The sequence below is a fragment of the Protopterus annectens genome, chromosome 8.part0, assembly GCF_019279795.1.
Source record: "Protopterus annectens isolate FY-2018-M chromosome 8.part0, PAN1.0, whole genome shotgun sequence".
Taxonomy (NCBI): Eukaryota; Metazoa; Chordata; order Ceratodontiformes; family Protopteridae; genus Protopterus; species Protopterus annectens.
In genome coordinates this window covers 1111258975-1111283866 of record NC_056741.1, presented here as the reverse complement: position 1 = coordinate 1111283866, position 24892 = coordinate 1111258975, and the positions used below count along the sequence as shown (strand labels likewise).

Genomic DNA, 24892 nt, shown 5'->3' with positions numbered 1-24892 from the left:
GAGGAGATCTTATTCAGATATATAAGGCATTTAGGGACAACTACCTCTGGGAATGTTTGGGTTTATCAAAAAGTACTAGAGAATCGTCAGATAACCTATGTAAAAGATTCTATAGGAATGAGAAGTGTACTAATTGGTTCTCTGACAGAGTAGCTGATGCTTGGAACAGACTACCAAACTACATTAAAGCAATTAGTAGTTTAGATATTTTTAAGAACAGCCTGGACATTTATTATGGGAACAAGTGTTTTGGCATATTGGCAAGCTAGAAGGGCTTTAATGCCCATGCTTGAAACATTTGTATGCATGTATGGATGGATCCCCTCTTTCACTGCAGTCTCATGTAAAAGCATTTTTGAAAGGCGTATGTTGCATATGAAGCCTTCTAGAAAACAGTTGTCTTCTCCTTGGGATTTTAATTTTATGTTAGAAAAACTAGCTCTTGCTCTATTTGAATTAGCTTATCAGGCTAACTTGAGGTTCTAGACATGGAAAACAGTCTCACTGCTTGTTCTGACCAATGCAAGAAGCGTATCTGAGTTACGTGCTGTTATGGTGAGTCATCCTTCTCATTTTCCACAAAGATGAGGTTTCCTTGAAAATTAATCCTTCATTTATACCTAAAGTGATGTTCATGTTTACCTTATACCAAGCTATCTCCCCGTCTTCTTTCCAGAACCTAATAATGAGGGAGACGAGGACACTCCATAACTGGTATCCAAAGTCTCTCTGATCCCTGCACCAAAAACATTTTTTTTTTTCCAGATTCCAGTTCTCACTCCACTGTCCCACCCTTGGGCAGTCCCTTGTCCCATCTAGAAAACCTGAATCTCCAGGACAAGGCCAGCTAAGTAGGAAAATTCTTTCCAGAGTTGACCAAGGAATCTACATTGTCAGCTAAAATTTACACAAGCTAATTCTATCCCAAGCAAAGCAATGCAGACTGGAAAATTCTTTGCTGATCTGGTCAGGGTCTCTGCAGTGTCATCTCAGACATTTCTGAAAGCCTTAGTCTACATGCCAGCCTCTGTATTCAGTTATTGGCTTGATAGAACAAAACCTTTCCTATCTTCAGATCAGTTGTTTATTTCTTGTGAAGGTAAGAAAAAAGGACAACCTGTATCAAAACAAACTTTCCAAATGATTGTCTCATGCTTTTACTTTGTTACTTCCACCACAACAAAACTATTCCAGGCAGAGTCCAGGCATATCCTACTAGGGGCTTGGCTTCATCTTTGGCTTTTTGGAAATGATTGAGTTCTAGAACCAGCAACTTGATCCTCTCTGCATATTTTTCCAAAGCACTGTAAACTAGATTCCTTCTCCAAGTCTAGGACAGGCTTTGGTAGAACCATTCTGCATTGGCTCCTGGATACTCATCCTTTTCCCTCCCAGTCATGCTAAGCTATGGTAATATATCCATATTGCTTAGATTACAGCAGCAGTGATCCATTTGAAGACCATAGTACAATTGTGTAAGTAAACTTATCTTAACATGAGATGTTCGAATGATCATTGCTACAGTAGTAGCTCCTTCCCCCCATACTCTTACTTTTGTATGTTTTTTATGCAAGTGTCAACTTTTAATATTATTTGTAGGGCTTTAGCCTTGTCTCTCTATTGGCATAAAAGCTGTGAAGGGCTTGGCACCCAAACCTAACTTTTAGTCAGCACTGCTCAAGCTTCGGCCCATGGAAGGTTTGCTGAAGTTTTGGAAGCTTCCTGTTTTTTTATATCCGTAGCAGAATATAACCCATGTAGCTTAGGTTACTGCAGCCGTGATCAGTTCATACATCTGTTGTTAAGGTAAATGTACTTGCACAACTGTATTTTTCCTCTGCATGGATGATTACTTAATCTAAGTTTCTTTCAGACAGGAGATGCAGGAGGCACTGAATCACACACCACTACTTAAGCAACTTGGCGTTTTCTGCAAAATCTGATGAAGTCAAATCTGGAACACGAGACATCAGGAATCTTTCTGGTTGCCCAGTTGTATTCGGAGTAGAGGAAATTATTCATGCTCCAGGACAAGACCACACAAGTGGGAAAATTCTTTGCAGAGTTGGCCAAGGAATCTGCAAAGTTACCTAAAATTTACACAAGCTGTTCATATCCAAAGCCAAGGCCAATGTACACTGGAAAATGTTTTGCTAATCTGGTCAAGATCTCTGCAGTGTCGTCTTAGACATTTCTGAAAGTCTAAGGCTAAATGTCAGCCTTTATACTCAAGATACTGCTGGCCAAGCTACACACAAAGTTACAGTGGTACTTGAAAAATCTTTGGTAGCAACAATTTCACCCATTGGGCAGGTTGTTGTCCCTAGTCCCTACTACTGAAAAGCAGTTGAACTGGTAGTCCTTGCAAGTGTTAAGAAACAAGAGGATAGCTTTCTAACCCCAAACTTTGTTTAGACCCTCACTACAGATGCAGACACACAAGGCTTTACAATGCACAGGGTATAAAGCTCCTCCATGCTGAAAAGACTCGTCAGCATAATGGAGATAATGGCACTCATTCTGACCAGTTGATAACAGATAGTAGAACAGTGGTGTACCTGAATAGGCAGGGAGGGGTAACCCCCCCCTTTACTAGCTATTCAGACTAGTCATGATGACATGTGAGATAGCAAAAACTCCTGATTGTAGCCTCCAGGCACCTTGCATTTCTCTGACAACAACTTGTGTAGCTGACAAGTCCAGGGCAAACACAAGATCATAGAAGATTATTAGTATCGATCCGGAGGTCATTTTAAGCCTGGCAGTTTCATCCCAATGTAATACCATAAAAATGCTAGTCAGTACCCAAGATTGCATTTAGTGATTACTTCCCATGTCCAGAAGGGTTGTGGGCACTATCACCGAAAATTTTTGGTGCCCCATCCACTCGCCCAAGTTCCTCTTGAACAATGTCCTAGAGGTGCTCTGTTTCACATGAATTGGTAGCCTGTTCCAAAGATGCGGCAGTCACTGGGAGATGAATAGGACAGGTTGGAGGGATAGATTTAAGTCACAGGCCATATTCAAGTCCCTGGAATGGGTAGCTCTAGTCTCATTTGATTTACTGATGTGCACAAAGTTCATTAGGTTTGGGTCCTTGATTGCTGTGTAGGCCAATCATAAGTCCCTCTAATAAGTCTATATGACACGGAGTATAGTGACAGGGACTTTAGCTGGTCTATGTAAGGCACATGCTGGATCCCCTTGATCTTCTTTGTTAGAAACCTTTGAGGTCTCTCCAGTAGCAGCATGGTGCTTTGTACAGTACATGCCGAATAGAGTGTTATACTCTATTATGGGCCAGATTAGTGCAGAGTATAGAGGGATTATAACATATTTTGCTGTCGTGTCGATGTCTACTAATCAAGTGTGCTACATAGAAACCCTTCCTTACTACAGTAAACACATGGTGGTTGAAGTTAAGGTTGCAGTCAACTTGTGATCCCAGGTCCCTTACCAGTTTGTGGGTACTTAGAGTATTATTGATTTGATAGTCTGAAGGGACATTATTTGTGCCAAAGGGAATGATGATCCATTTATTTGCTTTCAGTTTGAGATCGTGACTAATACACCAGTCGCTGGTCTGCTTAAGATCCTCCTGGAGTGTACTGACATCATTTGGGGATTCTGTGATTGTACCTAGTTTGCAGTCATTTGCAAACTTAGTCAGCCACCACCCTTTAGTTTTGACCTGAACTTCTGAGAAGTATATACCAAACAGCACTGACCCTTGTGACACCCCACTGGTAACAGGTCTGCTGGTTGATGTGGAGTCACCCACTTTGATACTGTGTGTCTGGTTTGTGAGCCAGTTGGCAACCCATCTTACAATGAAGGGGTTTACATTCAGTTTGCTAAGTTTATTGGTAATACCTGAATGTGAGTTTGTGTCGGAAACCTTTGCCAAGTCGAGGTATGCTGTGTGCACAGACTTGTCCTCGTCAATGGCCCTGGTCACATTTTCAAAGTCCCTCTGGGGACTATTGCAATTCACGCGGACAGCATGTCTGCGATCTGCTATGTAAACATGCCAGGAGGAATCAGAGGAATCAGATCCTATCCGTTAAGCAGAGAAGCCATGAGAGGTGGGGAATGGGCAATCTCTTCAAGCCACTTTCTGATTGCCGGGAGATCCAAAGCTCTGGCAGACTCAGCGGGTCCATTCTGACCCTTCACAAGTGGTCTCTCAGTCAGTAGTGCACAAGATTTTTGACCGTTGGGGCCAGCCTTGTTACGACTATTTTGCCTTTCCCCTGAGCAACAAATGCAGCAAGTACTTCATTCTGATCCCCCCAGAGGTGGAGTCACCAAGGGATGCTCTAGTCTGTGATTGGCCCCTGGGTCTCCTTTATACTTATCCTCGTCTACCATTGATCCCAAAATTTTTACAGAAAGCAGCAGCTGAAGAGCTCAGTAATCCTCATTACCCCCTTATGGTCTTGTTAAGTATGGTTCCCCTTTCTAGGTCTCACATTAAGTATCCCCCATGGATATTGGATCCCATTCAGGACCTTATTACTCATCCGTCAGAACAGCACCCAATCTCCACACCCTCAAACTGACTGCATGGTTTCTCCACTTCTAGTAGTTGTTAGAAGGTCCAGCCTTGCTTCCCTAGTCTGTGACATAATTTTGGCTTCTCAGAATGCCTCCACTATAAAGGTCTGTAACAGCAAGTGGAGGAAGTTTTCCATATGGGCTACAAAGGAGAACATTGACCTTTTTACAGGCTCCTACCTCGACCATACTCCTCTTTTTAACTGCTCTTTTTCAAGAAGGAGACAGTTTTTCTACCATAAAACTTTAACTGGTGGCCTTATTTAATTTTCATACTGGAAAAACTATCTTCCTCTCTTTCTGCTCTGCTTCCAGATTATGTAAAGCTTTTTTGAAGGGTATATTTCTTCTTAGACCTCCTATAAAAGACCCTTCTCCCACTTGGGATCTTATGATTATTCTTCAGGGCCTCACTCAAAAGCCTTTTGAACCAGCTCACAGTTGCAACATGAATTTCTTTATTGGAAAACAGTCTTGCTTGTAGCCATTATGTCAGCTAAGAGCGTATCCAAACTTTGAGCTTTAAAAGCCAAGCCTCCTTCCTTACATTATATTCCATAAGGATCAAGTATCATTAACAACTAATCCTTCCTTTATGCCTAAGGTAGCCATGGAATCAAACATTAATCAATCAATTCAATTACCAGTTTTCTTTCCCAGTTTTTCAAAAAAGGGGAATATATTTTGCATCTCCTCGATGTTCACAGGCAATTGCACTTCTACCTTCACAGAATAAAGAAATACAGAAAGTCCGATCAACTATTTGTATCCTTCTCTTCAAACTGTTTAGGTCAAGCAGTTTCCAAAATCACTTTGGCCTAGTGGATTTCTGAATGTATTTCTCTTATTTATTCTCAAAAAGGTATTGAGTTGCCTAGTCCTCCAAAAACCCACTCTGTCAGATCTGTGTCTACCTCATCTGGCTTTTCTTCCATGGCCTCAATTGAAGAAGTCTGTGCTGCAGCCACATGGTTGAAAACTCATATTTTTGTCTCACATTATAAATTGGACAGTGCCTCCAGAAGTAGGGCATCTTTTGGCTTGACGGTGCTCTGGCATATCCTTTCCTGAGGACCACACAAGAACCACGTAGCTGGAGGCACTGATGGACCCATCAGTGAGGAAGAGTGAAAAGGACAACATCAGATATAAAAGTTATGTACTTACCATAACTTGGCATTTGTGTTGTCCATTTTCATTCTTCCTCAAGTCCGTCCCACCCATCCCCCGGTCTCGTCTGTTTGAGAAGTTACATAGAAAAATTTGGAACCCATAGGTTTTGGGTTTGGACCCCATTGGTTCTAGGTTTGGGCCCCAAAGTTCTTTATCTGTCCTGTTCTAATTCTTTGTGCATAGGTCAGCAAACTCGATCTGAGACGTTAGGGAAGGTGTGATGCACTGTGGGAGAGGGAGGAGCTTGAGACTCTGATCCGAAAGTCTTAGAAATGTAGCTGAGTTGGATCCAATGTCAAATCTGAAAGTGAGGAAGAATGTTATGGCAAGCGCATAACTTTTGTTTTTTACTCTTTAGTGTATCCTTTATGCTGTCATTGTTGGTAGTAGTCCCTTTCTATTCCAGTTTTCTTTCTTTCTTTAAAAAAGAAAAGAAAAACTTTAGTTACAAAAAATGTTTTTCTTCCAGTATGGCTGACAAGCCTACCAAGTTTAAAATGTGCATTACCTGTGGGCATAAAATCCCTAACTCTGATGCCCACAGGGAATGCCTGTATTGCTTAGGACCAGTACATTTGGACGCAGATTGCTCTATTCACTCTGGGTTCAACTCAGAGCTCTCACTGATTGTAGAAACAAGCTAGTATTAAAGGGCCTTCTCCCTTCTACTACTACTGCTTCAGAAGCTGGAGCTCAATCCCCCTCTAAGAAACTGGACAAAAGGAAACCGGACTTTGCTTCTAAGGATAAAGAGTCAGACAAGAGGTCACCAGACTGCTGTTAATCTTTGGCTTCTTCATTGCAGCCTCCAACTAAAATGTTGAAAACATTTGATCTGATTGGCTCTAAATCTGAGTCAACCCAGATCCAAACTCCTCTGCTCCTACCAGATCCCTTCACCCTTCTTGGAGGGATACCCTTGCAGGCATTCAAGACCTCCATCCTCCACATATTCTCTTAGTAGATAGGATGATAAAATTTCTCAGAGCTCAAATCCAGATGGGGGTTCTCTTGGTTCTGACTCCCACTGGATCCATGAGCCCTACCTTTGTCCACTTCCTCTTTGGTCTCTCCTCCTCCAGTCTGACCCACTGTTTCTGAGCCCTCTGATCCGAGATCTCTGGGGGTGTCCTCACTTGATCTGATGATCTGTTCTTTGACTCCGGTAACTTCCCTGAGTTACCTGCTGCCGGATCCAGGGGGGGTTTGGGATTGACTCTGAAGTGCGCTAAGCCATCTGTCCCCCTTGGGGTTTCAGCACTGGACAGTTCGGGTCTGACTCCTTTCTCGGGTGGAGTGCTTATGGGGTTGCAGGAGTTTGACTGTTCAGGAATGATTGGCTCGTTTCCCCCAATGGTCTGCTTTTGAAGTTGTGAAGAGGACCTTCTCTTTAGCTAGAGAAAGTACCTCTCTGTCCTCCTCAGATCAGACAACTTTACCTCCTTTGGTTCACTGCTGTGAGCCTCGTTCATCCATTCCATTGGGACAGCCAGCCCAGTCAAGTCTACAGTCGGTCCCTCAGGACATCCTCATCTCTTCCGATATTTCTCCAGGCCACCTCACTGAGGAAGTCCCTCAGAAAAGGACATGTAAAAGGAGACATTTAGATTCCCCTCAGGAATCTCTAATGGAGGACACAGATTTAAATGAGGGAGAATTGTCCCCCTAGATCTCCACCTGAAGATGTCTCCTTTGGAGATATCCTAGAGCTCCTAAAACAAAAAGGTGGTGGTTCCTCTAATACCCCCCCCCCCCTTCCAAGAGGAATCTGTGTTCCTGGAGGGTTTCGGGTCTGGCCCGACTACTTCTTGGGTGACTCCCCCAGCTGACAAACTCATAGATTTTTATTTCTTGTCTGGAGTGGAAGGAGCCATATACTGTAGTGCTGATCCCTAAATTTTAGCTTCTCCTAAGGTGCAGGCACACTGGAGCAAAGGGGTCCTGGTTGATGCCATGTTTGTGGGGGCAGCCACCAAAAAAGAGCTTGCAGAACAGAGATATTTTGTCCATCCCCGTAACAGGGAGTCCATGGCCTTGGACAGATTTGGTAAGCACATGTATGCTTCACCAACCTTTGCACTCCAGTTGCTAAATTACGTGGCACATTTTGCAAGATTGCAAAGAGATTTGACCGAAGAGTTTTCCATATCTTTTTCTGGGTCCATGTCTGCTGAAGACCAAAATAGAGTATCCTCGCTACTGGCCACCTTCCAGTCAATTTGCGTCCATCCGGTTGATTTCTCAGGAGTGTTAGGTACCACACAGGTGGCAAGTACAGGCATAGCCATTAGGAGACATGCCTGCGTGCAACTGTATGATTTTACAGAGACCTTTAAGTCTTCATTCATCAATGCTCCCTCTTATGGAGCTTCCTTATTTTGTCCCAAAGTAAAGGACATACTGTCCAGATGTCAGCAAGAGGGAAAGACCTTATCTGCCATGGGCATACGTTTTTCTACTCCTCAGAGACCTTTCTCAGTGAATCAGTGGGGAGGTAGAAAAATGTGGTTTCACAAATTCCAGGGTCCTTTTTAAGAGTCACATGGAGATAGTTCCCCCAGAGGCGGGGGGGGGGGGGCTCAAATGGAAGATGCTGCCCCTGCTGCAAAGGTGGCCCACAGAATCAGGGCTTCTGGTATTCCTTCTCAGACCAGCCTTACCAGCACTTCTGAAGGGAGGCCTGACTGTTGCCCTCTGGAGGCAGTTGGGGGGGGGGGGGCACATTTGTCTTTGCACCAGAGAGCCTGGCTGTCTGTAACAAAAGATTCCTGGGTGCAGAGAATTCTATCCAGAGGTCATATCATGTCATTTCCCCCCCAAAAAACTTGTAGAAATGAAAAGAATTCCCAATGTTCCACCCAGTCAGAGGGAAGCAGCATCATTAAAAATAGAAAAGCTGATAGAAAAAATGTCATCCAGGAGGTCCCCCTTCCAGACCAGAGAGGATCTGGGACTTATCCAAGATTCTTCTTGGTGCCAAAAAAGACAGGGGACTTGAGACTAATGCTGGATTTCAGCAAACTGATTTAGTTTGTGCAATATTCAGGGTTCTGGATGGTCATGATTCAGTCCATTTTGCTTCTTCTGCGAAAGGACGATTGGGTCTACTCAATAGATTTTCAGGATGTGTACTATCACATCAAAATGAACAGGTGCTCTGCATTTCTGTCTGGGAGCCATTCATTACCAGTTCAGAGCACTGCCCATTGGTCTCGCCACATCCCCCAGGGTGTTCACCAAATGCATGGCAGTGGTAGCAGCTCACTTCAGACTGCTGGGATTCCAGATGTTTCCATACTTAGACGACCGGCTTCTATCTGCCCCAACCAGGCATCGACTGCTACAAGAAGGACTAGCTCCAGTTGTGGATCCATGTAGGCATCCCAGTCAACAAATTGCAACTCACACCTAAGCAGAGTTTGGAATTCATAGGTGCATGTCTGGACACAGTCAGATATCCTCTCTTCCTCCTGCTCAAATCCAGACACTGAGGTCCCATGTCAGGAAAGTAATACAAAATTCTTCTCTACAAGCATGGCTAATTTTACAAGCCTTGGGATCCATGGCAGCGGCGATCACCCTTGTTCCTCTGGCTAGGTTTCACAATGGAATACTTCAGTGGACCTGTCAACCCAGTGGTCCATTCTTCAGCATCTCTTAACCGGTCCATTTAAGATCACAGAGGCATGAAAAAAGTATCTTCTTTGGTAAATTCATTAGAGCGAACTTTCCAAAGGTCATCCATTTCTTTTCCCCCTGCCCTTGGCCGCAGAAATCACAGATGTTTCCCAACTGGGGTGGCTGGGCAGTACTTGGGAAGGGCAGTCCAAGGTATGTATTCCCCCGAAGAGGCAAAGATGCATATCATTGTCCTAGAGTGAGAGTAGTTCTCCAAGCATTGCAGGCCTTTTAAGACGTTCTCCCATCCAGGGCAGTTGTTTTTCAGGCAGACAGTATGTCAGTGGTCTGGTACATCAGCAAACAGGGAGGAATCACGTTTTATCCACTTTGTCAAGAAACAGTGAGAGTATGGTAATGGACGATCTCTTCCTTTTGTTTTCTTATAGCAGCTTTTAATCCAGGGAAAACCAGCGTGATTATGGACAAACTAAGCAGGTCCTTTCTGTTGCCTTATGAGTGGTCTTTCAATATGAAAGTGGCAGAGAATATTTTCCGTCAATGGGGCCTGTCGTGTTGTGATCTGTTTGCATCTCCCCTAAACCACAAGTGCAGTACATTCTTTGCTCTGATCCCCACCAACAGGGGTGTCATCGAGGGATGTTGTAGTCCAGGATTGGCCCTCTGGTCTCCTTTATGTTTACCCACCATTACCAGATTTCAACAGAAAGCGTTCCAGTTGAAGAGCAAAGTAATTCTCATTGTTCCCTTCTAACCTCATCAGATTTGGTTCCCTTCCTCTGGCTTCACCTTATATATCCCCTCTGGATACTGAATCCCACTCCAGACCTCCTTTGTCACCCGACAGAGATGACTTATCCAGACTTAACAGGCCTCAAACTAACCGCATGGTTTCTCTAATTCCATAACTTGCTAGACAGGTCTGATTCTCCTCCCTGGTCCATCATATCTTACCTTCTCAAACAGCTCCTACTAGAAGGATTTACAAAAGTAAATGGAAAAGATTTATATTCTGGACCCTTAGAATCTAGACCCCTTTGGGCCACTGTACCATCTATTCTTGAATTTTTTAGCTTCAATTTTCAATGAAGGCGCTAGCCTGGTTCACTTGGCTGCTATTTCTAATTTCCACCTGGGCTCCAGTTGGCTGCCATTTCTAACTTCTGCCTGGGCGAAAATAACTGTTACCTTGGCTTCCTCTAAATTATGTAAAGCCTTTCTGAAAGGGGCCTTTTTATTTAGACCTCAGTTAAAGGATCCTGCTGCTCCTTGTGGTTTAACTGTTGTGCTTCAGGCCTTGGCCAACCCAAACTCCCTTTGAACCATCAGCCAGGGCAGATCTCAAATTTTTGTCTTGGAAAGCCATATTTCTGGTTGCTATCACATCAGATAGAGGAGTATCTGAGCTCCAGACTCTATCTTCCCAATCTTCTTACCTGGTTTTCCACAAAGACAGGGTGTCTTTGCGGACCAACCTGTCTTTTTTGCCTAAGGTAGGTTCTGAATCCAGCATTAAACAGCTCATTAACTAACCTCTCAGTTTTCTTTCCAGATTTTTCAAGTAAAAAAGAGCACATGCTCCATTTAGACAACTTCCTTTTTATCTCCATTGAACCATGGATTTCAGGAAAACTGACCAGTTGTTTGTTTCCTTCTGTCTTACCAGGTTGGGCAAACCAGTTTTCAGAGTTACACAAGCCAACTGATTAACCAATTGTATCTCCTTTGTCTATAGTAAAAGAGGATTATAGAGTAGGTACTAGGCTATCAGCCCAAGGGCCTAAGTAAGCCTGACACAAGGTTCCCTGGCTTACGCTACCCAAGAAAGTTAATTTCCTGTGCCCCTGTCAAACAGAGCCACAGAAGTGATCCTCGGGGTGTATTTCCTATTTCCCATCCACTCATCAAGATTTTTCTTTGAGTGCTAATGAGGAACTTTGCTTGACATAGATAGGTAGCTTGTTCCAGAGTATAGGAAGTCCCTGGGACAGGAATCTATCCCTCCAGCATGTCCTGTTTGTTGTGGTGACAAGGTTTAGCTCCCTAGAGCATGTAGCTCGGAGGAGGGATTGGGATTTCTTTAGGTGTAGCATGTCCAACGGCTCTGGGTTTAACATAGCTTTATATGTTAGGCAGAGATCTCCTCAGAGTAGACGATATGCTACAGAGTAAAGCCGGAGTTTTTTGACACAGTCAGTGTAGGGCATCTGTTTGAGGCCAGTAATCCTCTTTGTGAGGTACTTCTGTGGCCTTTCCAGCTGCTGCAGATGTCTTGTGAGGTACATTCCAAAAGGGGCATTGTACTTTATAATGGGTCTAATGAGTGCTGAAATAGAGGGGAACAATGACCTTTTTTTTCCTGGATGAGAACCCTTTTGTGATGAGGTGTGCCACATAGAAGGATTTCCTGACTACTGTGGTGATGTGATTATCAAAGGAGAGACTACTGTCCACCTGGGTCCCAAGGTCTCTTATCACACATTCAGCATTAAGTAGACTGACATTTATGTGGTAGTTCATGGGTACAGAGTTTTTATCAAAGGGAATGACAATATACATTTTGGCATTGAGCTTGAGGCCCTGCCTCTGACACCAGGCATCTGTCTCAGTGAGGTCCTTCTCTAGGATGTCCACATCATTTGGAGACTCTACTAAGGCTCCTAGTTTTCAGTCATCTGTGAACTTCATTAGTCAGAGGCCTTCTGTGTTAGTCTGTGCTTCAGAGAAGTAGATAGCAAACAGGAGAGGTTCCAGGACTGAACCCTGTGGTACTCCACTTGTCACTGGTTTGAAGTTAGATTTGGAGTCTGCAGCTTTTACCGTGTGGGTTCTGTCAGTGAGCCAGTTGGCAACCCATCTTGTGACATAGTGATTTATACCTCATTTAGTGAGTTTAGCTATAATTCCAGAATGGGAGATGGTGTTGAAAGCCTTGGCGAGGTCAAGATAGGCTGTGTGAACCACCTTACCCTCGTCTACAGCTTTGGTGACTGCCTCAAAGAAGTCAATCAGCTTCAGAAGGCATGATCTGCCTTTCACAAACCCGAACTGGGTGGAGTCCAGAGTTTGGAGGTTACCAATGTCTTTGTTTATGAGTTCCATGATGATACGTTCCAGGCTCGTCAGGCTAATAGGGCTATAGTTCCCAGGATCAGTGGTGGCTCCCCCTTTGTGGAGTGGGATAACTATTGCTGTGCGCCATTCAGTGAGTGCAAAGTCTGACGTGAGACTATGATTGAACATGGTGATTAGGTGGGGAGTCAGTTCATTCTGAAGTTCATGCAAAACGCAGCCTGGGATGTTGTCCGGTCCCATGGGTGCTGTGTTTTTGGTTTTAGAGAGTGCGACTTTTACCTGCATAGATGTGATTACAGGGACTCTGCATTCTTCCTGTATAGATATAGGCCCTTTAGGGGGTGAGAGGGGAGTAAAGTTAGCACAATTAACCTGTCTGCCAGGATGTTGGCAATATCAGTTGGTTCTGTAATTTTCTTGCCATTGTGCTGTAACTCAGAGCAGATCTGGGTGTTCCCATTGAGATTTTTGACATAGCTATAGAATGCTTTGTGGTTGCCCTTAGAATCGGTGGTGATTTTGTTTTCGTAGCTAGCCTTGGAGGATCTTATAAGGGATCTCAGCTTCTTACTGAGGCTGGCCAGGGAGCTCCTCCACTCATGGAATTTTACTGTCTTTTGCAACAGTTTCTTCCTTCTGTTGTACAGTTTGTTTATGGCAGGGGACCACCAGATTTGCTTCCTTTTTTTGGAGGATAGCGTCTTGGTTCTGTTTGGGATAGCATGATCCATGCACTCGTGTAAGTGCTTATAGAGTGCATTTGTGTAGGATTCAGCAGTCGTAACTGTATTGCCTGCCTGCATGGGTGTCATGAAGTTTACCACTTCTGTCTTAAGAAGCAGGAAATTGGCTTTGGAGAATTTTTTTACCGTGGTTTCCTTAGTGGTGGGTGGGGGCGGGATGCGGAAATCTAGGGTGATTAGCTTATGGTCGGATCTGACCAACGGGGAGTTGACTTCAGGTGTGGAACACCAGTCACTCATGTTGGTAATGACTAGGTCTAGGATATTGCTGCCCCTGGTGGGGGTGTGGATAAGTTGATCCAGGGCATTAGAATTTATGAATTCCAAAAAGCGTTGAGCGAAGGAGTTGGTACATGAGTAGTTTTCCCAGTTAATGGTGGGGTAGTTGAAATCGCCCATTATTAGGTTGTTTGGTTGAATCCTAATATTTTCCAGTATATCAAGAAAAGAGGAGTGGGAATCCTGGGGCATGGTGGGGGATCTCTAGCAAGCTACAATTTGGATTGCAATTTTGCCCAGAGTTAGTTGCACTTCGATAACCTCGGGTGCATTATGCTGCACAACTAGCCTGGAGGTGTGGATATCCTTAATGAATATGGACACACCTCCACGTTTGGTGTTCTGGTCCAGGTTAGATGGCCGAAAAGTGTGGTATGAGTTATAGCCTGGTAATGCAGGGGTGCTCTCTAGAGCCTTGAACCAGGTCTCAGTCACTGCACAGATATCGATGTTCTCCATTTTAAGGAGTGCCTCGAGTGAGTGCATTTTGAGATTGACTTCTAGCATTGAGTAGCTTTACTCAGTTTTTGCTTGCCTGTTCCTGTTACAGTGGTGAATTTGTCATTTGAACCTTGCTTAAAATAGGCACTGTAGTGGCGGCAAGACCCTTAGCTAGTATCTGGAATCCCAGGGGCCACAGGCGCAGGCCATCTCTGGCAAAGCATCCGTGGTCTGTCGACCATGTCGTTCCATGCAGACAGATACTGGATCTTCTTAGAATGACGCTAGAAGCTTAGCCAATTGTTGAATTCATTCATTTTGTCATTTATACTTGCCTAAGCCTCCTAGAAATTGTTCTACAAGGTTTGTGGTGGTCTATTCATCTTTTTGATCAAGGGCTTATATAGACAACATTTGTGCAACTGCAACTTGGACTAATGCTCACACTTTTATTGTGACGCAGACATCTTCCAAAAGAGTCTCACTGAGACAGACATCTAGTGTCAAAATCATGGCCTCAAGCTAAATGCCAAAAAGTGCATAGTTATCCCCTTTGGAAAAAACAAAGTACCCACAAACTACCACATAGGTGGTAGTCCCCTAAATACAGAAGACGTAATAAGGGATCTGGGGACCCAAGTAGATAGTAATCTCTCCTTTCATAACCACATTGCCAAAGTGGTTAGAAAATCCTTGTATGTGGCCCACCTAATCACAAAAGGGATCGCATCCAGATCAAAAGAGGTCATTGTGCCCCTGTATTCATCACTCATCAGACCCATCATAGAGTACAACGCCCCATTTGGGATGTACCTTACAAGACACTTGCAACAGCTGGAAAGACCACAGAAATACCTCACCAAGAAGATCACTGGCCTCAAACAGATGCCCTATGCAGCTCGACTAAAGAAACTCCAGCTGTACTCGGTTGCATACCGCCTACTCAGAGGTGATCTCTGCCTGACATACAAGGCCATGTCCAACCTAGAATTGATGGACATGCTCCACCTAAAGAAAACCATATCCCCTTAAGCCACACGCTCTAAGGATCTAAACCTCACCACAGCAATAAATAGAACATGCTGGCGGGATAGATTCCTGTCCCAGAGACCTCCCATGCTTTGTAACAAGATTCCGATCTACATTAGGCAGAGCTCCTCGCTAACACTCTTCAAGAGAAACCTTGCAGAGTGGATGGGAAACAGAAATTTTACCCCGGGGATCACTTCAGTGGCTCTGCTGGACAGAGGCACAGGGAACTAATCTAAGGGGGCGGCAAAAGCCAACACATTCTGGCTAGGCTTATAAATGCCTTCGGGCAGATAGTCTAGTACCTACCTATGAACCTATTACAAATTGCATTTGGTCTCCAGGAACAGAGCTGTCTTGGGCTGTGCAGTACTGGCAGAATATTCCTTCCGTTTGGGCCACCCAAGGTTTCCTATCAGTTGAGGAATGAATGAAAAGGATAGCATCAGATAAAATTATGTACTCACCATAATATTCTGTCTGTATTTTCCATTTTCATTCTTCCTGAACCTCCCACCCACTTGCCCACCATCCCTTTGCTTCTGGGAAGACCTAATAGTTTCTCAGGAACCTTTGCTCCTTGTTTGAGCTCCAGCTTCCTTTTCCCTTCTGTCTTTGTTAACTTCTTTAATATCAAATCCATTTATATCTAGTGACAGCAAAATGGATCTGAGGTAAGTTATGTTGGTGGGGCATTATTGGTAAAGGGAGGAGTTTGAGAGCATCTGAGGATATGATAGAAGCAGCCGAGTCTGATCTGAGTCTCTTATCCAAACCCATCAATTGACGAAGTGTGAAAATAGACAACACAGATGGAGCGTTATGGTGATTGCATATCTTTTTAAAAGAAATAAAACTGCGAGTAGCTAAATCTGCTTGTGCATGCACAGTATGCAGCCATGATATGCAGTTTTTGCATCACATTGTCACTGTGGATTACTAAATATGCAAAAATGTAGTTTGTAACTTTCGGTACATAAATGTTTGTGGTGGCATTTTTTTTTTCTTTTGTGAACAAAAGAACGTTCAAGTACCAGTATATGTTACATTCAGCACACAAGCTAACTAAAATGACTTAGCAGTGCATTGAACATAACTTAAAGGTATTCCACTTAGGCAGAAGAGTGTACTGGGTGACCAGTCATGGGCCTTCCTGAAAACATGGCTGCCCAAATCACCACATTATAAGTTTCCACCTGGATATCACAGCTGATGTTCATGACCTTCCTTTTGTGTGTCTGGCAAATTTGAAAAACTTGAGTGAAATGCTGACGTTATTAAAGAAATGTATTCTTGGATAAAATAGGTTAAATGAGTTGAAACGTGTAAATAAGTGTGAAACAGATCTATTAAAAGTGCATTCTCCACCCAGATGCATCTTCCTACATTGTAGCTTCTATAAGATACTGAACACTTGTGTGATGGCAGAGGAAGGGAAGCATATATGTACATGACAAAAAAAGGAGGTATTGGGATGTATTCCTCACTGAACTCATTAGCAGTTAACAGCATCTCTGTTTTAGCACCTTTCCCCAAACACCTTGAAAAGCTCTGAAAAACAGAACATTTCATTTTGTAATAATGTTATATCAGTACAGGAAGCTTGCCTGTTAATGCAAGCAGTTAGCAGCTCAAAATCATATAAGAAGCCTGAACTTGTCCCAACAAGCAAGAGACAACTTGCATACCTCAATTTCCTCCTTAATAACATCATTAGTGTATGTGACATGACAATACAAGAGAAGGAAGTATTGTGGCCTGCGGCTGAAGTATGCAGATTTTTATTTTTAATAAATATGTTGTTGTTTTAAGCAATTTCAGTGTTCCAGTTGGAGTAGACATTGAGCACTTGGTAATTCTACCCCCATTTGTAATCCTTACGCAATTTCTTTAAGTGGACCACCTCACACATTTGCACTTTTATCTCCTTTACTCAAGGGAGACTCTTGAAGTGTCTGAGCAAATGTGTAAGTGGATTTGATGACTGTGTTGTTTTCGGCATCAGGCAGCAAACTGCTTTTTGGAAAAAATGCTACTGTCACATGACAATTGAGCAGAACCGTTTCCACTGCTGTTTTTTCGAAAATTCTCCTTGTGAATAGTGTGCTTGCAGCTTCTTGCTGATCTTTTATTGCATTCACTAAAAGTTACTCCTTGGTCCTTAATAACAAAATCAGTCTCACTTAACACATAATTACCTCAAGATTCAGTGGTTTGAGCCCATTAATTTAGGGCATCCTCTGTCATCTTTTACTACTTAGGATTCTTCTCCATGGTTACTCACTGCAGAAGGCCTCTGAAGTGAAAACAGCTGTGTATTCATCAGTTAGTGTGTAATAGGGCATTTTGCACTAGGTGCTTATTACATTCCTGCTGTCTTACTGTGGCTGGATAGGTTCATATGCATGCACTAGGCTGGCTAACTGCCATTGCAGGCCATTTTAAGCCTAGCCAATTTCTCTTTCAGAGGTGGGAATAAAACCCTGGAGCTTATGCTTGTGAGGTAAACACCTTCACCAGCCCCTTAAATGTACAGACATTATACCAGCAGTGTTAAAAGAAACACTTGTCATGGATGGACCTGAACCACCAACCTTTCTGGTAATAGCTAACACTCTTGCCAGTTTTGCCACAGAGATGTTAGAATCTCAATTGAGCAGATATGTCATTTATTGTTATTGTTTACTGTATTTTTGTTTCCTGTCTTTCAAATTGTGTTCATTCTATGGATGGTGGTCAAACAGAGTGGTGCAGTGGCTATGTCATTCTCCTAGCTGTGTGATATGATGTGCCGCTGCAGGAGGTGCTTATGTCTTGCATTTCAGAATGAGAAAACTTTCAGAAACACACTAAGCTGGTGATTAGAGGAATGTCAGCAATTAACTGTTGCAGAAGGCTTCCTTGTAGATCAGCTGATAGTGAGTACAGATCTGCTATTATTTTATTACCCTTTGAAATAGGTAGCAAAGTAGGCATATATTGACTCTTAAAACTTTTCTGCTCAACTGTTATCTTTTTGTCTTGGTATGGAACACAGGTGTAGTTACCATTGTTTTGGTTGTTGATGGCATAAGATTGTGTCTTTCTAGGAATTTTTCTTTTGTGTATTTGTGTCACTTTTTCTTGCTTTCCAGACCTAGCATTTCTTTCTTCTATACTAGTCTGTTGTTTCAGGCATTTGCTCTTTTGTGTGTTATTTCTGCCTTTCTGACTAGTCATTTGAAGCAGTAATTCATGCTAGTCTAAGTCTACCAGAAATGTTGATCTGCATCTTTGCCTGTATTCTGTTGTAATATACTCTTTTGACGTTTTATTTTTTCTGCAGTGTTCTCTTGTGTTGGAGAGATTTGTCTCCCCCTTGTGTTCTAATTAATAAAAAGCTATATTTAATATCTGAAGGTAGCTGCAACATTTGCCAGCAGGTTCATGCAGCCTTACTGTGAGTGTACAGTGCAAGTGATGTAGCTCTTATATGCCCTGTTTCCTAAACTTTGTCTGCCTTTGAACCTGAGAACCTTTGCAGGGATTTTACCCTGTAAGGTAATTTTTTAAGCATTATAATGCTTGTGTTTGATCTTTTCTGTTCAATTGTCTAACTTGGAAATCTACTTCATGTAACTCAATCTCCATAGCATTAATTGGAAGCAACATACAGTAAAAGAGATTCAGATCACACAGTAAGATAGATGCTGTAGAAATGTACAGTGTTAGGTAAACTATTACAAGAACAATTTCCAATTTTCCATGTTTTATTTTACTTGATTTACATTTGGAAGCTGTCACACTTGTAAAAGGTTGAGGTAGCACTCTTCTCAATTGAACAGGTGTGTATTGAAAACCTGCCTTAATTTATTATGTCCTACCTGTGCATGGAGAGCAAAATAAAAACTTTAAATGATTTGTGTTTCTTTGCCACTTCTTGATACATTTCCATGCATGTCTCTGTGGACCACTGAGCAGGATGTCAGATTTCATGTGGTTTGTATCCTGCTGTTCATCGCAGCAAATAGTAAGTTTAAATGCAAGTCTGTTGAACTATTGTGAGTCTGGCTTCTGTGTGGATTACAGAGTCAGAACTGGTAATGGGATGTTGCAAGTTGGTAGTAATGAGGTTTTGTATTCCTTTTCTTTAGCAGTCCTTTGACAAACAGGGATTTCACACAGGGACACCAGCAGCCTCATTTAATCTGCCTTCAGCACTGGGTAGTGGTGGTCCCATGAACCCAGCAACAGCAGCAGCATACCCTCCAGCTCCATTTATGCATATCCTGGCACCACATCAGCAGCCACACTCACAGATCCTACATCACCACCTGCAACAGGATGGTCAGGTAAATGTATTAAGTCACACAAGTTTACATGACAGGACGTGAGATTTGTTTGCATGTATGTTAGCTTGCTAAATGAAAAGGCTGTATTTCAGCTCATGTATCACTCTTCTTCAGCAGTCTGTGTTAGATGGTAGCACTTAATCATTATTCAAAGTACAGACTGATAAGGATGCAGGGTGTATGTATGTGTCTTGAATATATGAAATTATTTTTAGTAGTACAGTAAAATGATTAGATTTGTGGTATGGTGCCTGTTGAGTGTATTGATGTGTTGGAGTCTAAGTGGCATCAGTGTGGTACGTGTCAAATTACCTTACACTGCTGCTCAGAAACTAGTTTTGCATTAAAAGTACTGAAATGTTCGACTGAAGTTATGTGATGAAATATTGGGCGATTTGTCTTGTGTGTATTTCCCTCTGCTTTCATTAGAATGAAATTGAGTTCACCTACTCACGCATTCCTACTGAGATTCAGGTGCAGTCTCTGACAACTTGAGAGAATAGTTTACCCCACCCCAGAGTATAAATTGTACAAAGTCATGGATGCTGAGAGGAAAAGGTTGTGGTGGGTTGTATGTAGATAGAGCTTGTTTAATGTTAGATTTGCTGAAAGGAGTGTCTTCGGAAATGGCTTACTTTTAAAGGCTATGTTACTTTGTATCTTGATTGCAGGAGCCCAACAACACAGCATTTTATTAATGGGGTAGGGAAGAAGCATATAGGTTCATCAGTGTATACTAGGCTAATGACCACCAGGGCCTTTATAAGCCTAACCATGCAGTCCATCCCAGTTGTGCCCCTATATATCATAGGCATTTATTAGAAGGGGTATGTTAAAAGCTTTCAGAGGTTATGTGGGGGAAGGGTGTGTTAGTTTGGGCATTAATGTCTGCCTTTGTCTTTCAGAGACATGGGGACCAATCTCATGGTAAATTTCCAATTTCCAATCCATTGGTCAAGCTTACACTTAAGTAAGTTATGGATGGAGTCTGCTTCACATGGATGGGGAGCCTGTTCCAGAGCATGGGGATCCTTTAAGACACACATCTGTATCACCAACATGCCTTATGTCACAACAAAATTTAAATCCCTGGATCTAGTGGTTCTGATGCTGTTCATTTTGCAGATGTGCAAAAGGTTCATCAGAGCTGGATCCGAGGATGCCTTGTGTGCCAAGTGTAGATAATCTGTCAGTAAACTACAAGAGACAGAGTATAGAGATAGGGCTTTAAGGCAGTATTTAACAGGCAGTGTGTTTATACCTTGGATTCTCCCAGTAAGGAACCTTTGTGGGTGTTCTAACTGTTGCATATGTCTGGTCAGGTACATGCCGAAGGGTGCATTATATTCAGCGATGGGTCTGATAAGGGCTGAATAAAGTGGTATTATGTATGTTTTGTATGACTTCCTTGGACCTGGATGCCATGCCCTTACTTATAAGTTGGGTGACATAGAATTATTTTCTTACTATCTTGGCCACTTATTGGTCAAAGGCCAGATTACGTTCTACACATATTCCCATGTCCTTGACTTCGGGTCAGCTCTTAGGGGCTCATTGATGGAGTAATTATTTTCCTAAAAGGCACTATAGTGCATTTCTTGGCATTGAGTTTTAGTCTGTGACTTTGGCAGCGGTCATTTGTCTGTGTTAGACCCTCTTGTAAGATGTTTGTGTCATTGGGGGAAATCTCTGATAGCTCCCATTAGGCTTTACCTCTGAAAAATAGATGTCAAATAGGAATGGTCTCAGCATGGAGCCCTGAAGTACCCCACTGGTGACCAGTATCTTAGTGGAGGTGGTATCATCAGTGCTGGACTTCCTGGATCCTGCCTGTGAGCTAGATGGCAATCCAGTGAGTTGTATAGGGGTTTATGCCCAGTTTGGAGAATTTGTCAACTGTACCATAATGAGGTATTGTATTAAACACCTTAACCATGTCCTGATAGGTGGTATGCAACAGTTTCCCCTCATCTGTTGCCTTGGTGACCTTCTTAAAGTCGTCCACCAGGTGTAATAGGCATGACCTTCCCTTATCAAAGCCAAACTGGATTGGGTCCAGTGTCTGAAAGCTGCCTATATCTTTGCTGATCATTTCCATGATAATTTGTTCCTTGACTTTGCATATTGGAATAGTTAGACTAATAGGTCTGTAGTTTCCTGGGTTTGGTTGGTGGTCCACCATTGTGAAGGATAGTAACTGTTGCAGTTCTTCCTCCATTCTCATGGTATAAAGCTTGTTTTGAGACTGTAGTTGAAAAGTGACCCAAGTGGTCCTTATAGATCATGTTTCAAGCTATTCAGGAAGCATTCTGGGATATTTATGGGGCTCATTGAGGCTATGTTTTTGGCCTTAGCAAGTGCCGCCAGCACCTGCTTCCTGCTAATAGTTTGGGGAGTGGGTTATGCTACTAGTTATTTCACAGAGGAAGCAAGTGAGGAGTGGGGGGAGGTGAAGTTTGAACTGAATTTTATTGGCTGTCAAATTCATTATGTCGCTGTGCTCATTGAAGGTGACACCATTGATCACCAGTTGGCACATTAATGTGTGCTACTGTTGAGGTTTTGGACATAGCTGTAGTAGACCTTGTGGTTGTCTTTAGTCTCTGAGGTTATCTTGACCTCATAATTGGCCTTTTTGAACTTAATTAGTTCTGTTAGTTTAATGAGAGAGCTCCTATCATTGAGAGCTGTTGTTCCTGATTTTAGCCATGACGTTTTCCCTTTTGTTATATACCCTTTTAAGATTTGGACTGTACCAATATGGTTTGTTAACTTCTAACAGGTACAGCAGCCTCTCTATACAGCCATTTACATGGTTGTACAGGGTATCTGTGAACAATTCTGCATAGGTTGCTGTGAACTCAGGGTTGGGAAGGGCATTGAATTTTGACAAATTGTCGCTTAATAGTATGTAATTTGCTTTGCTTTAGAATAGTTCCTAACTGTTACAGGATTTTCAGGGGTTACCGAGTTGATTTTTATTTCAAAGGAGACAGCTTTGGGGTCTGACTTCACTTGGAGGGGGTGCAGCACTCTTCTGTATTGCTAAGTACCAGGTCCAGTATATTTGAACCTGTGGTGGGTGTAGGCACTTTCTGGTCCAAGGGTGTTTGTGTTAATAAGTCCAGGAATTGTTCCTACAAGTATGAGGCAGAGTATGTTTCCCAATCTGTAGAGGGGTAGTCTTCCATGAATAGTGTATTTGGTTCAATGTTGAGTGTCTCCAGTAGGTCTAGGTACAAACTGTGGGATTCTGGGGATATAGACGGTGACCTATAACTTACTAGAATATGGTATGGGACTTTGTCTATGGTGATTTGCACATGAATAAATTCCAGGACATCGTCCAGTTTAACCAATGTAGTTATGCTTGTTGCCAATATAGAGTGCGATTCCTTCACTTTTTGTTCCAGTCTTTGCTGCTGATCATCTAAATATGTGGAAGGCACTGAAGCCTTGCACTACTATAGTACTTTATGCAGATTTAAAAAGCATGTCTCGGTATCTTCAGTAAAGCATATGTGTCTTTTAGAACAAAACCATCAGCTTCTCTTGCTTTGAGAGCATCTTAACAGCTGGATGCTTGACGCTTTTCTAAGAAGAAGCTGGCAGTATAGATGGATTATTTTGGGAAACTTAGCTGCAAGTTAGAGATATCGCTCAAGCATAACCACCGAAATAGAAATATGAATGCTAATATTTAGGTCACCGTCTTGCAATTTGTGGATGTAATGAATTTATAATTTTATGACACTATATTGCCTCATTCTAATTTTGTTTATTATTTCTAGTCTGCCTTCAACTAATTATATTTAATTAGTGTAGTCTTGAAGTAGGATTCCTTATTTTAAAATGTGTTTCTTTTCTCACTATAGATATATGTTCTTCCATTGGCAACATGTGTCATTGTCCCTTTTAATGTTTATAATTTGAATTTAGTTTCCATTTATTTCTGATATATTACCTAATTAGCAAAACCACAGAAGATTCATGTAAGATATGCACAACCACATACTCATTGTGTCCTTTGCCAAGTGCAGTTTTGCCTTTATTTGTTGTTGGTATGTTTTTTATATGGGCAAGTGTACTTCAGTAAAAAAGGTTAATTTGTTTGCATGTCAGAGTCCTTTTCCAGCTGTCTGTGGTTCCCTTTAAGGGTTATCGTAACAGATCCCATAAAAATCCTACTCCCTCTAATAGAGACTCCAGGGCGCTGGATAGATGGGGTAAAAAGGTTTAGACTTCTGCAACCTTGGCCATTAGGGCTTTAAACTGCCAGTTTCATATGTTAAAGTATCAACAACATGTTATTGGATTGCTTAAACAGAAAATGATGTTGATTCCTGACCGTGCTGAAAATAAAGAATTACAGGATTTAATGCATTCTGGTGAACAGGTTGGAAAACATACTTTGCAATGTGGATTTGATTCATTAGAGGCTTCTTGCAGGGCTGCTGTTACTGGGTCTGTGCTCAGAAGGCATGCTTGGCTTAAGGAGCACTCTTTGCCTGATCATGTTAAAGCTAAATAGTTGGATGCTCCCTTAAATCAGGTCCGCCTGTTTGGCAGCAAGGCTGAGGAAGTTCTTAAAAAGATGGAAGATAAAGCTAAATCTATGCAAACTGTCAAAGATTTCTTACAAGTTCAGCCTCCTAGATGTAGTAGGTACTGGCCCTCTAAGAATTGGTCCTTTCCGGCCCCTTCGAGGTCTTCTCAAGCCAAACCCAGACACAACAGAAGCCCCAGTTTTCAGTCCCAAGGGACACACAAGAGTAAACAGTGGGGGGTTTCCACACCCAAATCTGGGAGTAGTTAAGACTCCCTCCTATGGAAAACTGTCCCAATGACTTGCTTTTAAAATTTCCAAGCACTTCCCAACTGAATGCTCCTTTAGGCAGAAAGATTGGTCTTCAGGCCAAAAACTGGGAACTCATTAGCCAGGACAAATGGGTTTTAAATATAGTGTCCCAAGGATACAGATTTCACTTCCACACGTTACCAACTCCAAGCGGATGGCCAGATCTACCCCCAAATCAGTGGGCAGAGGCCCAAAATCTAGTACTCTCTCTCTTAAACATGGAGGCTATTCATTTGGTACCAGAAGAGGAAAAGGGACAAGGTTTGTATTCAAGACCTTTCCTGGTACCCAGAAAAGGCAATACATGGCGTCCTATCCTGGACCTTTCTACTCTAAACATCTTCCTGGTGATTCCAAAATTCAAAATGCTGATGCTTCACCAGCTGCTTCCTATGCTAGGCAAAGATGCATGGTTAGCAACATTAGACTTAAAAGAAGCATACCTGCACATCCCTATCAGGGAGTCTTGCAGAAGATACCTACGCTTCAAAGCAGGCTATATGCACGATCAGTTCTCTGCACCGCCCTTTGGCTTATCTACTGTGCCCAGAGTATTCACAAAGTGCCTAGCTCCAGTCATTGCATTTTGGAGGCAAAGAAATATTCAAATATACCCATACCTGGACGATTATCTAATTCAGGAAGAAAGGCAGGACATACTTTTGAATCATCCGGCCTTTGTTCAAAGGGTACTGACATGTCTGGGATACACCATAAACTAAAAGAAATCACACCTGGTATCCTATCAACAAATTATATTCCTGGGA

At 42.5% G+C, this 24892-nt stretch overlaps 1 protein-coding gene across 1 annotated transcript in view; it reads left to right on the top strand.

The window, feature by feature from the left end:
• UBAP2L (ubiquitin associated protein 2 like) overlaps window positions 1-24892 on the top strand; it is a gene marked incomplete in the record, with an annotated part of 3970948 nt that overhangs the window by 3808022 nt on the left and 138034 nt on the right. Inside the window, 1 exon segment of the mRNA XM_044080639.1 lies at window positions 19070-19267. Within this exon segment, the coding sequence (XP_043936574.1) occupies window positions 19070-19267 (198 nt within the window).